At 33.5% G+C, this 18119-nt stretch overlaps 1 protein-coding gene across 1 annotated transcript in view; it reads left to right on the forward strand.

Annotated features, from left to right (window-relative positions):
* BUB1B (BUB1 mitotic checkpoint serine/threonine kinase B) overlaps positions 1 to 18119 on the forward strand; it is a 53875-nt gene that overhangs the window by 16645 nt on the left and 19111 nt on the right. The window contains exons 4-11 of the mRNA XM_016152196.2: positions 751 to 897; positions 3382 to 3441; positions 3861 to 4005; positions 7487 to 7683; positions 11213 to 11379; positions 12470 to 12684; positions 12855 to 12946; positions 17390 to 17619. Coding sequence (XP_016007682.2) covers positions 751 to 897; positions 3382 to 3441; positions 3861 to 4005; positions 7487 to 7683; positions 11213 to 11379; positions 12470 to 12684; positions 12855 to 12946; positions 17390 to 17619 — 1253 coding nt within the window. The remainder of the gene's footprint in view (positions 1 to 750; positions 898 to 3381; positions 3442 to 3860; positions 4006 to 7486; positions 7684 to 11212; positions 11380 to 12469; positions 12685 to 12854; positions 12947 to 17389; positions 17620 to 18119) is intronic.

Here is an 18119-nt window from a genome sequence, read left to right on the forward strand (position 1 = left end):
ATGTGAGTAGCTACAACCTAAATTATTAACCACTTATACTTTATTTTCTTCAAGAGAGTTTTTGCTGACATCTAGACTGAGATCATACCTAACTTTTACTCTATTTTGAAGATTAGTTCCTAATCTGTCTCTTTGTTTTAAACCCAGAGATAATATCTCTCATCCAGAAATAGGCTCTCTGTCCAGTGTGGAACTCTGAAGTTCAGAGTACATATTCAATATGGTGATTGCCTTCAAAAAAAGTTGTGGGGATGCCCCCCACAGACTTGATAGAATTTGGGGAAAAGGGCTATTGTGACCAGTAAACTGTATATTTCTCTGTTTCTGCTTTGGGCTGCCTATATATGTAAACTTCAGTTTTAAGTCATGAGTTGAAACATAGATATTAGTCTGATGAACACTTTGGTAATTCTAAATTAAACTGCATTCAATGGTAAGCATAGAATTGCTTTTTGTCTACTTTGCTAAATTTATAATACTTTTTTTTCCTTCTTTTCTTCTTGCTTTAAACTTTATTCTTACAGTACTGTCCACAATACCATTGCTACATTCTCTTTCATTAGGCAAATACTGAGCCATAAATTTGGATGGCTCAGAAGCTTAGGAGTGTAGTAATACTACTAGTGTGCCTGTCCACGATCTTCAATGCAGAGATCATGAGTAATCGCTTATCTGAAAACATTCACAATAATCTAGCAATATAATAACTCCATGTTTGTATGAGACTTACTTTTGTTTCCCCCTTCATAGTGAAACCATGTCCCCGGAGGGAGATGAATGGGAGCTGAGTAAAGAAAATGTACAACCTTTAAGGCAGGGGCGGAGCATATCCACACTTCAGGGAATATTGGCACAGCAGGAATCTGCCCGTAACACTACTCTACAGCAGCAGAAACGGTGTGTAAACAAGTCGTGACTCAACCTGTCATCATTCATCGTCAGCTGTGGTAGATAATGTGTATGGATCGATGCACAATGGCATAGGGAGTATTCTTCAAAAATTAGTTGTATGAGAATCTGTTTCCCACCTGCTTTTTCATCACATGACAGCTATCTAAAGATCTCCTCAAGTACAATTAAGAGCAAGAGGTATAGGATTTCATTTCATCATGGAGCAGCCAAACTCTTGTATCAATAGAAATACATCTTATACAGAGTGCAATGTGAAGCAGAGTAAAGCAAGTATCAAATTACAATATTTCCCTGAAGTATTATGTCACTCTGAATCCCTAAACAGAATTGACTCTTTGATAGTAATCAATTAGAGAAATTTCTTTGGATTCTTAGTACTGAGGGAGAATGAATCTGCTACCTTTCATGTATACTCAATTATTAAGTTTCTAGGAAAGTATTTTTGATAATATGCCAAAAAGAAATAGTGATCTCCAAAGAAAATGTGAACCTCAGAGAAACTTTATACTAAAAAATTTCTCAATAATCATTTAACAAGCTCTGGATAAACAAAAGCTGAAAAATACTAGTATGTTATTCAAATGGACATAGGAAATTTGTTCTCCTTTGACTAATACATGTTTTGATAAATATACTTTTTTCAAAAAAGTAAAGTATCAGTTACTACCCTTAATCACTGACAAAAAAATTTCTGCCATCATACACGAATTATCATAATTGTGGGTTATAATGTAATAAATATCCCTGTTCATCTCATTGGATCTTTAAAAGCATTGGGTTTTATGGTTCTGTTTCAGAGTTGGTGGTGTTCTAATCTTACCTCTTTTTCCTGGCTTCTGGAACATTACACTAGTTTTACTAGTTTTTCTACTTCTCTAACTACTCTTCCATTTTTCTTATTGGCTTCCTACTGCATTTTACCTAAGTCTCTGTTCTTTTTCCTCCATTCTCCGTCCATATTCAAGTTTTCCATGATTGTTTAACAACTGTGTACATCTCTTCCTTGCCTTCTAAATGTCTTTTTATCTTTTATAGCATATAATTAGATAAATGTTTAACGTATTATTGAATCTCTTCTTACATAAATGACCTTCCTTTTTCTACTCCATTTTGGTTACTGGTACCAAAACTCACCTAAATTATCTTACTGCTCTCACCCTAATTTTATTTAGTTGGTTCCTAAGGACTGGTGGGGTTTTTTTGTTTTTTGTTTTTAAGAGTAATTTACATCCACTGAAATGCTGAGATTTTTACATACACTGTTTAACTAGTTTTGACATGCATTTCAAGACATTTTCATTACCTCAGAAAGTTCTCTCATCCCCCTTCTCAATCAAAGCAACTCATGATCGCAATCTATCTCCATAGGTTACTTTTGCTTATTCTAGAATATTCTGTATAAGTGGAATCATACAATTCTTTCATTCAGCGTATCTTTTAAAGCTTTTTCATGTTGCATATATCAATAAATTATTCCTTTTTATTGCTGAGTAGTATTCCATTTTTTTATCCATTCATCAATTGATGGACATTTAGATTCTTTCCAGTTTTGTGTGCTTTATGTATAAAGCTACTATAGACATTCTTGTGCAGGGCTTTTGTAGACATAGATTTTCACTTTTATTGGAATGGAATTACTGGGTCATAAATGTATGTTTAAAAATGTATGTTTAACTTTTTAAACAACTTTTATTAGAGTATAAATTCCTTTTGTGTCAGGGACTATTTTGTTTTTCTTTATATCAAACATAACCCCGTATACAGTTTTTGTTGATTTATCTAAATTGTTTATTATATAATACTTCCAACTGGTAAGTCTCAACTTAGTCTTAGCACTTTGCCTTTCTCAGGTCTTTACAAAGTCATAATTTATACTTCCTTTAAGACACTTCTAAAATTCTATATGATATTATTCTCTGACTAATGTTGCCTATGGAATTTTTTAAAGATTCTTATTTGTACATATATTTTTGTGTACGTGTTTAGTTCAATACTATCATATACAAAATAATAGCTATCATTTATTGAGTGCTTACTGTGTCTAAACATTTTACATTTAAGACTAATCAACTTAATAAGATAGGTACAATTATTATCCCCATTTTATTGATGAGGAAACTGAAAACAGAGTTTAAATAGCTTATCCAGTGTTATTCAGCTAGTAATCAGTGAAGCCGCATTTGAACCTAGGGAGTCTTGTTCTAGAGCTTTAAATTGCTGTATAATACTGCTTTCCTATATGTTGTTTTAGAATTTGTTTCTCTAATTTCTACATGTTTTGTCTTTCCTGTTATGTTATCAGGCAGAATCCTAATTCTATTCTTTTTCTATCTATTTAACCCTCAAATTCCAGTAGAGTTATCTAGATTGATGTTAAATACTGAATACATGAATAAAAATAGAGGTTATACTTGTTCACTTGGCTTTTGTCATTATAGCTTATGTTAACATTTTCTGTTTAAATTTCAGGGCATTTGAATCTGAAATTCGATTTTACACCGGAAATGACCCTCTGGATGTTTGGGATAGGTGGGTCTTTTTTATTTTACAAGGGCAATGGAAACTTAACATGAGTCCCTATGGCCCTGCTTCTCAAATTGAGGTGTCCTGAGCAGTGTGCCGGAATATAAAGAGGTATCTTGGGGACACAGAGAATAATTTTAGCGTCCTTTCCTAAGGTATTCAAGACTGAAGACATTTCAAGTTTGTGGCATGCAGCTGTGAGCTACACCCTTCTATCCCATCCCCATTGTTTCCAACAGGCACTTATTAGAGATACTTGGAAAAGTTTGAGGGATGCAGGCTTAGGTCATGTCACTGAGGACCTCTAAATAAACATTTTCAATATATTAGATCTGCTTTAAAAAAAATCAAGAATGGGTCTTGAAGCAAGAACAAGAGCACACATTAAATTTTTAAAATATTCTTTTCCTTTTCTTCCTGTTCAGGTATATTAACTGGACAGAGCAGAACTATCCTCAGGGGGGCAAGGAGAGTAATATGTCAACATTATTAGAAAGAGCTGTAGAAGCACTACAAGGAGAAAAAAGATATTATAATGATCCTCGATTTCTCAGTCTCTGGCTTAAATTGGTAAGTCTCAGGTGCTATTTGGGTTTAAAATATTAAACCAAGAGATTTTTCTCTAGAGATCCTGATACACACAAAAAAATGGCAAAATCTGAACCATTTAGTAGATACTAAACATTTAATAAATACTCAATATTTGGTAAATTGTTTCTACTTTAAAGATGGATTTTAATATAAGGTTTTTTACCCCTTTAAGAGTGATCACAAGGCTGGTTTGTATACCTCTCCATGGGAGTGGGTTCTTTCTTTTTCTTTTCTTTCTTTTTTTAGTCCCTCCCTCCTTCCCTCCCTCCTTCTTTCCCTAACTGGGTCATGCAACTGTATTGGAGGAGGATGTGTTGGAGCCAACACATGATGTTTAGTAAAATTAAGAAAAAGTTTTTGTAGGTGATTCTGGTATTTCTCCCTTTTTGAGAATCATCATCATAAAAAATGACATTTAATTCTTTGTCTGTCTTTGGGCTTCTTTTACCTAGTATGTTGCTGCATCCAAAAATGTCTGCCTGACTACTTTGTACTGTCTTACTTGACGTGTAGTTCTTTTATTTCTAGAACACTCTTGAAGATTTTTTTATGGAAATATCTTCAAAACAAATAATGACCAAGGTTTCTTAGACATTAATTTCATTGCTTTTATCCTAAAAGATATAAGAAAAAAGTAAGTGATAAATATTTATAATGTTAGATAACAGATAATTAGATACAAAAAAATAAATAAATTTTTAAAAATTAAAAAATACAGAAATAGGTATTTAAATAATAAATTGGATAATTCTAACTAATAGAATATTTACAACAACTATAAAATATTGGCATTTGAAATTGATAAAAATTTTTGACTGAAATATATCAAATAGTTAATAATATAGGAAATTAGGTGAGTCTTGAAGGCATAATATATCTTTATTTCCACAGTACATTTGATATATCTTTGTTATCTTTATTAGCAAGTTGGAGAAATTACCTTAGGGATATTGTAGGAATCTATAACAAAGGATTGTACCCAAAGAATACTAAACAGATTTGTTAGTGTGAATACTATAGTCCCTGGGTGGTATACTAATAGATTTTGTTTTTCATTCTATTCTATGTAATATTCTTGTATAATATTCTTATATGAAATTTATTAAAAATTTAGACTAGGTAAACCTCTAAAGGACTTAATCCCAGGAGTCTATGATTGTATATATTTGGAACTATTAAAAGTAACAATGAGATAATTTCTCTGTTCACTTATGCTAACCTAGTGCTGATACTGAAGAGCAATGACATTATCCTAAAGTAAAAATCATAGTATAAACCAGTGCTGCTGAAAGAATGGCCTGCAGACTATTCGAGTTAAACACAAAAATTGAGAGTAGTAATCATTTAGAAACTTTGTTAATGATTTGACATTGCCACAACATCTAAGCACATTATCATTTATCTGGTAACTTCTGTTTTTATTCTATTTTTAAATATAAAAATTCTTAAACACACACAAACTCCCAAAGCTTGCCCCTTAACCACAGGTAATCTGAAAAGCACTAATCTAGACAACCCTAAAATTCAAATGAACAGCCCTAAAACGATCAGCAATAATCTGAACTTTGGGGATAACAAGGTACGTATTAAACTATTTTGCTATTTTTTTTCTTTATGTGATGGTCGGGAAGAGTGAGATGATTTTCTCACTACTCTTTTTTGCTTCTCAGAAAGATGTCTCTAGTCAGAGTTATTTTTATAAGGGATAATTACAGTCTAGCTAAGGAAAATTTTATTCATAGAAAATATTCTGTATTTTTAATTAAAAGTGTAAAATTGTCTTAGTTTGACTTTTTTAGGGGTTACCAAAAAGATTTTGACTTTTGGATCTATTACTCTAACTGCGATATCCTTTTATTTATGTTATTTCTTAAGTGATTTCATTCAGCACTCTGGAATAACCATGGGACAGCCAACCTTTTATTGGCTGACTTATGCTGCATCAGAGCTGTTCAGAAAGCTGTTAGCAAAGTGAAATGTTAAACCTTATTTATATAGTAACAGATACCAAGGACTGGATCTTATAGCACATTCAGAATTATAACTTTGCTTGAAACACCATCACATATGGAAAATCATCACTAATTAGGGTAAGCAGAAAAAACAATTTAATGAATTACTGCAAAATTAAACTATAAAATACTGTTTTTGTCGAAGATAAAAATGGAGCATTTCATTTATTCAGCCTTTTTCTACCAGACCCTGGCTAGAGACTGAGGTATAGTAGCAATATTTTCTGGGTTTTTGGAGCTTACTTTATTGGAAAAGATGGATGTTAAGCATTAATTATAAGTAAAAAAAAAACCAAAAAACAAAAAACAGAAGTATTGAACTAACTGTAAAGACACACGTAAAAGAGGACTTAGGCTAGACAAGCAGGAAAAGGTCGGTAGAGAGAAAATATATCTCGTAAATAAAAAGAAGATATTTAGCCTCCCTGGTAGGAAAAGAACTCCTAATTAGAATACTGAAATGCTATATTTATATGAAATTAGAAAGTTTTAAAAAGTATTTTCTGTGAAAATAGTTGGGAATCACTACTAGCATTTTAAATTTGTACAACTCTTAAGAAATTTTTAACTTTTTAACAAAGTCCTACTAGGAATTTATCTTAAGGGAGTAATGTAAAACATGAAAGGATGTATGCATGAAGATATTTATTATAGAATTATTTCGAATTGGGCAAAATTAAAAGTTACTCATCCCCAAAATAGGAATAGTTAAATGATGGAAGATATAGGTAAACGTTATTCATCTATTTAAAAATAATAGAGTAAGCATCAGCATAGAAAAATAAATGATACATTAAGTGGAATAAAAGCAATTTTTATAAAATTTTATAAAAATGATAAAAATCCTTTTATTCTGTATAAAAGACTAAAGAAAATAGGTATCAAACTGTTAATGGTGTGGGATTTTTAGTGATTTCCACCCCCGCCGCACCTTCTTGTTACTAGAATTATCTACATTGTATCTGGTCTTACAAGGTTCCTTCTAAAGTACAGATCTGACCATGTCATTCCTTTTCATTCCTTTGCTTATAGCTCTCCCACCCCAACACACATACATTGACTATCAGATAAATCAAAAATTGATTCACTTGACATTGAAGACCTGTTACACCTTTTTTTTCAAACTCCTATCTTGTCTGAACCCCTCCCTACAAACTATTTGCACCTAGTGCACCTTTTCTTTCTCATTCTTTACCTGATATAAGTCTATTCCTCTTTCAAGGCCGTACTCAAATATACCTTCTTGAAGTCTTCCCTCTCAGTCCTATTTGCTTACAAATTAATCTCTTTTTAAGTCTTCCCAGTATAGTCCTTACAACATTGTATTATAATAGATTTTTTTTTTCGATGCAGAAACTACAGATAGTATCTCCAGTGATTATTTGGCACATAATAGACAGTAAGTGAATAGAAATTGGTTAACTCTTAATGCTTTTAATTTGTTACAGGGGCATTTATGCAACGAGCCTTTGGATATGTACAGTTATTTACACAACCAAGGGATTGGCATTTCGCTTGCTCAGTTCTATATTTCATGGGCTGAAGAATATGAAGCTAGAGAAAACTTTAAGAAAGCAGACATGATATTTCAGGATGGAATTCAACAGAAGGCTGAACCACTGGAAAGACTGCAGTCTCAGCACCGGTATGCTGTTTCTCTGGAGTTTGTCTTAACTCTTTAAAACTAGTGGCTGTAAATAGTTGTTTTTGCATCATAAAGTGCTCTCTTGGATTGGCAAGTTTACTTAGTTCTCAGTTTTTTAAAAGGCATATTTAAAACTTTTTATTTAACATGCAGTAAAATTCATTCTATGGTATATGGTTTTATAAGTTTTCACAAATGAAAAGAGACATATAACCATCACCATGATCATGTTATAGAATAGTTCCATCACGCCATAGAATTCTCTCATGCTATCCCTTTGTGATCAACACCTACTCTCACTCCCAGTCCCTTGGCAACCATTGATCTATTCTCCAGCCCTACAGTTTTGCCTTTTCCATAATGTCATATAAATGGAATCATACAATATGTAGCCTTTTGAGTCTGGCTTCTTTGATTTATCGTAATGTGTATTTGAGGTATAAGAGGTCTTTATATATTCTGAATACAAGGCTTACGTCAGATAAGTGATTTGTAAATCTTTTCTCCCAGCTTAAGTCAGGTCTATTTGTTTTCTTAACAGTGTCTTTTATAGAATAAAGGTTTTTAATTTTGAAGAAGTCTAACTTATCAATTATTTCTTATGGATCACGTTTTTGGTATAGCTGAGAATTTTGTCCAGCCAAAGGTCACAAAGATTTCTTCTTGTCTTTTCATCTTGAAGTTTTTACAGTTTTACTTTTTACATTTAGATCTGTGATCCATTTTGAGTTAATTTTTGTAGAAGGTATGGGTCAAGTTTTTCTTTCTTTTGCAGATGAACCTCCATTTGTTCCTGTGACACTTATTGAAAAGACTTTCTCCATTAAATTGCCTTTGCACCTTTGTCAAAAATCAGTTTCAGTTTGATCATGTTTGTGTAGGTTTCTGTTTTGTTCCGTTGATCAATGTGTCAGCTCATTAGTGTATACCACACTACCTAGATTACTGTAGCTTTATAGTAAGTCTAAAAATCAGATAAATGAGTTCTCTAACTTTGTCCTTTTTAGCTCTTCTAGTCCTTCAACTTTCTGTATAAATTTTAAAATTGAGAATTATACATTTCTGGGATTTCGATTAATATTGTGCATGAGCATGGTATATTTCTCCCTTTGTTTAGATCTTTGATTTCTTTGAGTGAACTTTGGTAGTTTATGTTTTCAAGGAATTGGATCATTTCATTTGAATTGATGAGTTTATGGGGATAGAATTATTCATAGTAGTCCTTCGTTATCCTTTTAGTGTCTGTACGTTACATAGTAATTTCTCCTCTTCCATTCCTGATATTGGTAATTTGCTGCTCTTTTTCTCTCAGTCTGGCTAGAAGTTTATTGATTTTTATTGATCTTTTTAAAGAACCAGTTTTTGGTTTCATTGATTTTTCTCATTGATTTTCTGTTCTTAATTTTATTAATTTTTGCTCTTTTTTCCTTCTAAGCACTGCATTAGCTGTATCCTATGAGTTTTGATATAATACTGTATCTTCCTTTTCATTTAGTTTGAATTATTTTCTAATTTTCCTGTGTCTTCCTTTGGACCCATGGATTATTTAGAAGTGTTTCATTTAATTAGGAAATTTTTGGAAATATTTCAGATATGTTCCTCTTACTGACTTCTAATTTAATTCCTTATGGTCAGAGAACATAATTTGTATGGTTTCAAATCTTTTAAATTTATAAAGGTTCATTTTATGGCCCAGAATATGGTCTATAGTGGTGAAAATACCATGTACACTTGAAAAATATGTGTATTCTGCTATTTTTTTTCAACTCTACAATATCCTTTTTTTTAATATGCTATGTTTAGACTATTTAATATAGTTATTAATTATGTTGGATTTAGGTCTACTATTTTATTATTTGTTTTCAGTTTATTCTCTGTCTTTCGTTCATCTGTTATCCCTTTCTGGCCTCCTTTTGCATAATCTAATTATTTTTTAGTATTTTATTTTATTGGCTTTTCTATTCTGTTACTTATTATTAGACTCTATATCCTGTTGGTGATATTCTGTGGAGAATATTGATGTTTTTGTCTTAGTAGGCAACTAGCCTTCAGCTGTCACAAGTTCTTTCTCATCTCATGTGGGTAATGGTTTCCATGTCAGTTCATTTTTCAAGACCTTTGGGTCTATCCCATATGTGTTATTTAAGGGTTAGTCTGGGACTTTTGCAGTGGTTTATATTATAGTTCAGTTCTCTCAACCTATTCTGTCCTGCTTTGGTTCTGCCTTGTGCATGCATAGCTCAAGAGTGTCCAGGTTTTGTGCCAATTCATGTACAGAGTTAAACAATCCCTTCAGCTCATCCTCTCCCGTTTTTCTCCCTGGCCCTCAAAGTCCCCTTTTCCCAGTACTCCGGCCAGAAGGTGAAGGTTCTGTAGGAGTTTTTGCTTTAAACCTCACTGTTGGAACAATTCAAAACCACGAGAGAGAAGAGCAGAAGGGAAAAAAACAGGAAACAACCCTATGTGTTGTTTCTTCGAGTTTAACTCCTCTCCACAGTGCACTTGTTTTGTTTATTTTTCAGAGGCCTCAGTTGCTTTTCTGTATTATGTTTAGAGATTTTAATTCTAATCCTTGAGAGAGAGGCTATTGTGGGTTTACTCCATCTTGGCCAGCATATGCACTGTGTTCAGTTTTTTTACCCTTTTGATAATACTTAAAACTTTGGCAGCAGCACAGGAAGTTTAGTCTTCAAACTTCTGCCAGCTTTGCTGAAGTAAAATGTTACATGGGATGCAATTTCATTTCATATGATTACAGAAAAATGGTGTGTGGTAGGTAGAGCAGTGTGTTTGTAGAAAGAGAAAGAGGCACATACAGTGATAAAATAATGTGGCAAGATGTTAACAATTGCTGAATGTACCTGAAGGGTATATGGGTGCTTATTTACTCTTTCAACTGTTTTATGAATTTAAAGTTTTATAATAAAAAGTCTGATCTTAATAAATGCGATAATCTTAGTCTTAGTCACCCTGATCTGATCCCCAGATCAACCTAATGGTAATCTTCAAGAATATTTTTAATTAATTGAACTTGGAGCTAAATCATTCTAGCCAAAACTGACTCTGATATCAAGGTGGCTTTCTTTATTCCTGAGAGAATAAACACTTTGTTTGGGCTGTTTTACATATTTCTTACCCCATCCTGTCCACCTCCCTTGTTTATTTTAACAAATTAGTAATTTTGAATCTGGGGAGGGGGAAAAAGGAGGGAGGTAGATAGGGTAAAAGGGGTCAAATATGCGGTGACAGAAATCTAACTATGGGAGGTGAATACGCAATACAGTGTGTGTGTGTGTGTGTGTGTGTGTGTGTGTGTGTGTGTACACACATATGCCTTACAGTTAAATTGTACACCTGAAACATACTGGATTTTGTTAACCAATGTCACCATAAAAATAAATAAATAAACAAATAAATAAATGATTTTTTTTTTTTTTTTAAAAAAAAAAAAAGGAAGAAGAAGAAAATTTGAATCTGGCGCGTAGTACTTATCTCACCAAAAGTTAATTGCTTTCTTTTTTTACTTGAGACAATTCCAAGCTCGAGTGACTCGGCAAACTCTTTTGGCACTTGAGAAAGAAGAAGAGGAAGTTTTTGGAGCCTCTGTACCACAGCGAAGCACACTGGCTGAACTAAAAAGCAAAGGGAAAAAGACAGCAAGAGCTCCAATCAGCCGTATAGGAGGTGCTCTCAAGGGTAAGTTTGTTAAATGTTATTATGGGAGACTTAGTCTCGGGTGGTAGGCAAATTATGTAAAGAGATAATGTGTAAATATATACATAGCCACTGTCCTAGTTTGCTGAGTACTAGGTAGCAAAAAGAAGGAAGTCTAAGAAGAGCTGAGATCACAGGGTGCACTAAAACCAAAACATGTCAACAATTTTGTCCTAAGAAAAAACTAATATATAGGAAGCATCAAGAATTTCTGAATTTAAGAGTTGTTAGTTGAAAGATCTAATAATATCGAGTATTGTCAACGTAAACATGTACCAAAGCCTCAGACAGTGTATAAATATGGTATTCAGTCTTTCAGGGCTAGAAATTAGGCTTTCTTTGTAAACTGAAAGATAATCAACATTGAGGTTTTTTTTTTAATTCACCTAATTTTTTGGAAATTTTAGGTTCACAGCAACATTAGCAGAAGATACAGAGAGCAATAACTAATTTATTAACTAAATTTATAGACATTGGACGTAGACAAGAATATTTATTTTAAATCTCTTATCCCTTTCCTGGTATCAACTTATCAATATTTAGAATGTTCTTGGAGATTCTAGAATTAAAGTATAGGGAGTATATGGTCCTAAAGAATATTTTATTCAGAACATGATGAAGCTTGATTGTAATAAACAGTCCTACAACAGAGAACACCCCTAATAAATGGGCTAATTTTAATTTGTCTTCTCTAGATTCAGTATATCTTAGCTGATTTCCATCGACAGAAAATTTTAAACTCAACAATGAAGATTAAGTTAGGATTAGTCTCCAATAAAACTAGGCAATGTTAGAACGATGACTGAAAGAAAATGTAGAATTTTTATATATATATATGAATGAAAGATTGGAGATGAGGAAAAGATTGGGAGAGTATAAATAATAAACACAGAATGGACTAAAAAGTTAGTAATTTTACTCATTAAGGTTTTTTTGAAATTGTTATTTTTAAACTTTGATTCAATGGTAGTAGAAGTAATCTTGATTTGGAGATGATTTAGATATAATTTATCTGGCATCTAAGTTGATAATTAAAATTTTTACATGAAATTTTAATATTTTTTTCTCCTAGCTCCAAACCAGAACCGAGGACTCCAAAATCCATTTCCTCAACCAATGCAAAGTAATTCTAGAATTACTGTTTTTGATGAAAATACTGATGAGGCTTCTATAGCAGAGCTGTCTACGCCTACAGTCCAGCCATGGATTGCACCCCCTGTGTCCAGGGCCAAAGAAAATGAGCTGCAAGCAGGCCCTTGGAACACAGGCAGGCCCTTGGAACACAGGGTAAGGACTCTTACATCTAGTGTTTTTGCCGACATTACAAAAACTATAGAGTTAGATTAAAGGAATATTTAGTATCTCTTTTAATTTCTCTTGAATAATTATGCATGGTCTGCATATGTTGTGTCAGAATGTAAAACTATGGTAATTTTAGTTTTCTTCTTCATTGCCAGCCTCGTGGCAATACAGCTTCTGTGACAGCTGTACCCTCTATGCTTCCCAGTTTTACTCCATATGTGGAAGAGACTGCACAACAGCCAGTTATGTGAGTTTAATCTCCAGATAAATTGAGGTGGGAATTAATAAGAGTGGACAGGGGCACCTATCCTAGTTCCCAAAGGCATTTTCTTCTCCGTGGGGGTGGAAGTAACCAGTTTGGTGTTTCCTTTATGTCTGTATTCCTTTGAGTATGTTAGAGCTAACAGACCATTAGATAAAATTTTTATTGAGGAATAAATGTGATTGGTTAACGTGATATGTTTATATTTATATTGCTGTTGTCAAAGATAATCACTGGGATTTAAGTAAGATGTTCTATCTTTGTTATTGACAGTAATTAGAAATTATGATAGTTTTTCCTCTGATCCTACTCTTTCCTTCTAGATGTCTTTTAGTTCTTTTCCTAGTCCTTAGCATTTCTGTTTATAAGAAAAAGTACGAGGTGTGGCTCCATAATGTAGTGGTTAGCATGTCTGCTTTACACGCAGAAGGTCCTGTGTTCACGCCCCGGGTGGCACCATGGACCATACCCTGGGTGCGCCAGGCCCAGGTGCACCAGGCACCCCGAGTGTGCCAGGGGTGAAAGACCCTGGGTGCACACTGCAAGTGTGTGGGAGGAGACGCCCTGCCTTAAGAGATCCACTTCTTACTGGGAAACAGCAACATCCATAGGTTAGGGGTAGAAGTGGAGGGGGAGGGAAAAAAAAGAAAAAGTACGATAGGTGATGATTAGATAATCAGGCAGTCTGATATTTAGTCTAATACATAACATTTTGGAGTTCTAATACTAGAACGTACTCTGTGTCCCAGTGCAAGAGTTTCCTAATCTGTAACGCTCTACTATATTCTAGGTAGTGTAGGAATCTAAAAATAGGTAAGATTAATTAAAAATCCTGTCTGATAAGAGCTCAACATGAAAGAGGCTATTTTTTTCCCGTTTGCCAATAGTATTTTTTAATTTTTTCAATTATAGTTAGCATACAATATTATATTAGTTTCAAGTGTACAACACAGTGATTAGACATTTCTATAATTTATAAAGTGATCTTCCTGAATAAATCTAGTACCGTCCAGTACCATACATAGCTATTACAATACTACTGACTATATTCCCTATGCTGTATTCTACATCTCCATGAACATTTTGTAGTTACCAATTTGTACTTCTTAATTCCTCTCCCTTTCACCCATTTCCTCACTCACCCTTCCCCCACAGTCCAGCAACCATCAAAATGCTCTCAGTATCTATGAGCTTGTTTCTGTTTTGTTTGTTTATCCTGTTCTCTAGATTCCACATATAAGTGAAATCATAAGATATTTCTCTTTCTCTATCAGACTTACTCCACTCAGCACAGTAACCTGTAAGTCAATCCACATTGTTGCAGATGACAAGATTTAATCCTTTCTTCATGGCTGAGTAATGTTCCTTTGTATTATGTACCACCTCTTCTTTATCCATTAATCCACTGATGGATACCCAAGTTGCCTTCATATCTTGGCTCTTGTAAATAATGCTGCAATGAACATATAGAATCACATGTCCCTTCAAAGTGGTGTTTTGGGGTGCTTTGGATAAATAACCAGAGGCAGGATCACTGGGTCCTTCTTTGTCTCTTAGTATAGCCTTTGTTTTATAGTCTGCTTTGTCTCATATAAGTATTATTACCCAGCTTTTTTGTTTGTTTCCATTTTCATAAAATATCTTTTTCCATCCCTTTATTTTCAGTCTGTGTGTGTCTTTTGATCTGAAGGTGTCTTATAGGCAGCATAGGTAAGGGTTTTATTTCTTGTCCATTCAGTCACCCATGTCTTTTGATTGGGGCATTTAATCTATTTACATTTAAACTAATTGTTGCAAGATATGTAGTTATTGTCATTTTATTATTCATATTTTTAATTTTTTTAAAGAAGTCCTTTTAACATTTCTTATACTACTGGTTTGGTGATGATGAACTCCTTTAGCTTTTTCTTATCTGGTAAGCTCTTTATGACTTTCGATTCTAAATGATAGTTTTGCTAGGTAGAGTAATCTTGGTTGTAGGTCCTTGCTTTTTATCATTTTGAATATTTTGTGCCAATCCCTTTGGCCTTTAAAGTTCTATTGAGAAATCAGCTGACAGTTTTATGGAAGCTCCCTTGTAGATAACTAACTGCTTTTTTCTTACTGCTTTTAAGGTTCTTTCTTTGTCTATAACTAATTTTTGGCATTTTAATTATGATGTGTCTTGTTGTGGTCCTCCTTGGGTTCAAGTTATATGAGACCCTCTGGGCTTGTATATCTATTTCCTTCACCAATTAGGGAAGTTTCCCATAATTATTTCTTCAAACAAATTTTCAGTTTCTTTCTCTCTTGCTCTCTCTTCTCCTTCCAGTACTCCTATTATACAGATGTTAGTACGCTTGATCTCTCATAGGCCTCTTAAACGGTCCTCATCTTTTTTGGATTCTTTTTTTTTTTTTTTTTGCTGTTCTGATTGGGTGTTTTCTGCTACCTTACCTTCCAAATCGCTGTTTTGATCCTCTACTTCATCTAATCTGTTGATTTCCTCTATTGCATTCTGTAGTTAAATTATTACATTCTTCATTTCTTTTTAATATTTTCTGTCTCCATTTTTATGTTTTCTGTCTCTTTGTTGAAGTTCTCACTAAGATCATTGAGCATCCTTATAACTAGCACTTCAAACTCTTCATCTGGTAGATTGCTCATCTCCATTTTATCTAGTTGTTCTTCTGGAGCTTTGTTCTCTTCTTTCATTTGAGACATGTTTCTTTGCCTCCCCATTTTAGCTGCCTCTCTATGTATTAGGTAGAGTTGCTATGTCTCTTGGTCTTAGTAGAGTGGTCTTATGTAGAAGGTGTCCTGTGGGGCCCAGTCGTGCAGTCTTCCCTGGTCACCTGCAATGCAAGTCTGATCATGTCATTTTCCATGTCTTTTTGTGGCTTAATAGCTCATTTCTTTTTAGTGCCGAATGATATTCTGTTGCATAGATGTTTACCCACTCATCTATTAGAGGACATCTTGATTGCTTCCAAGTTTCGGCACATTTGTATGAGGTTGCTATAAATATTTGTGTGCAGGTTTTCGTGTGGACATAAGTTTTCAACTATTTAGCTGGATTATATTGTAAGACTAAATTTAGCTTTGTAAAAAAGTGCCAAACTCTCTTCCAAAGTGTCTATACCAGTAGTGAGAGTTCCTATTGTTTCATATTCCTTGCCAGCATTTGGTGGTGTTGAAATTTTAGATTTTATTCTTTCTAATAGATGTGTGGTGGCGTCTCATTTTAATTTGCAATTCCTTGATGATATGATGTTGAGCACATGTTTTCATATACTTGTTTGCCATCTATTTATCTTCAGTAAGGTGTCTGTCCACATTAGTTTTAAAACACTTATTCTAAAGTATTTTATTCTTTTTGATGCTGCTACAAATAGAGTTCCCATAATTTTATTTTCAGATTGTTCATTGCAGGTATATAAAATACAATTGATTTTTATATATTGATCTTGTATCTTTTTTGATGAACTCATTTATTAGTTCTAATAGTTTTTAAGTGGATTCTTAGGATTTTCTATATAACAAGATCATATCATATCATCTGCTAATAGAGATTGCTTCTTCCTTTCCCATCTGGATGCCTTTTGTTTATTTATTTTTACTTATTTATTTTTTGCCTAATTGCTCTGGCTAGAACTTCCAGTACAATGTTGACTAGAATTGGCAAGAATGAACATCCTTGTCTTGTTTCTGGTCTTAGCAGGAGAAGCATTCAGTTTTTCAGCATCAAGTATAATGTTTGGGTTTTTCATAGGTGTCCTTTATCAGGTTAAGCATGTTGATCCTTAGACTCTACCATTAAAGACTCTGATTCACTGGGTCTAGGGTAAGGTCCAGGTAGGTAGCTTTAGTTGTAAAAAGGTACATAAGAAAATAAAAGATATATAAGTGATTCTGATCCATAGCCAGAGTTGAAAACGTGTTCTATCCTGATTGAGGAATTTTATGCTTTATTCCTTTCAAACTTGTATTACCACTCTCATTCTTCCCCCTCAGCTGAGAACCTTAAACTTCACATCATTAGTTCCCTAAATGCTGTGTTTCTAACTCTGATTCTTTTGGGTTCTAAATAGTGGAAAATGGGCTTAATTTCTTCTCATACATTTGGTTTGATTAAGACATAGTATTATATTTTTTTACCTATAAGGAATATAAGCTATTTAATGACTTTAACTTAGGGCTAATTTCCTTCCTCCTCATAACACAGTAGTACTCAGAACATAATTGTTGATAACCCATGTAAATTATTTTTAGGCTCTTTCCTCAACCTTATTTGTTTTATTTATTTATTTATTTATTCATTCATTCATTCATTTTGAAATTGATTACATGTAGTCTTGTTGCTGTTATCGTCTCTGTGTTTTGTCAAAACATGTAAGAAATAACTCATTTGAATTGTATGGTGAATAATTATTATTTTGCTTCTTTTAGGACACCATGTAAAATTGAACCCAGTATAAACCACATTCTAAGCACAAGAAAGCCTGGAAAGGAAGAAGGGGATCTCCTGCAAAGGGTTCAAAGCCATCAGCAAGATTCTGAGGAGAAGAAAGAGAAGATGATGTATTGTAAGGAGAAAATTTATGCAGGAGTTGGGGAGTTCTCCTTTGAGGAGATCCGGGCTGAAGTTTTCCGGAAGAAATTAAAAAAGCAAAGGGAAGGTAGGTGCATTGATTTAGTTCAAATTTATAAAAATAACAACTTAGTTGTAGGAAGGTTGAGCTCATATGTTAAGTCTGAGGAAAATTGTCTTATTGTTTGTATGTTTATGTGATGCTTCTATGGTTTCTACTGTTTTTCTCTCTCTTCTTAAGCTGAACTCCCATTGCTGCTTTCCATGAGACTCCCAGGGGAAAAAAACTAAGCAACTAAGTCTGTGTTCAAAAGTAAAGGAGGAGAAGCAGCTCCGAACTGTAGGAACAATTTATATTCACCAATGCCATAGGCAGACAGCTATGATCCTTGACATGCATACACATACCTGCCATGCCTCCCCATTAAGTGCTTTCGTCATATTGCCTGAACTATTTCACTTTTGATACTTTGCCTGAAATTTCTCCCAGGGCTTATTCAGTTTAACATAATCACACTGCAGTTACTTAGATGATAGTTATTTATATTAAAGACATTTTCTTCTTTCTAAATTAAGAGAAGTTTTACT

This window comes from Rousettus aegyptiacus, unplaced genomic scaffold, assembly GCF_014176215.1.
Source record: "Rousettus aegyptiacus isolate mRouAeg1 unplaced genomic scaffold, mRouAeg1.p scaffold_m13_p_3, whole genome shotgun sequence".
Taxonomy (NCBI): domain Eukaryota; kingdom Metazoa; phylum Chordata; class Mammalia; order Chiroptera; family Pteropodidae; genus Rousettus; species Rousettus aegyptiacus.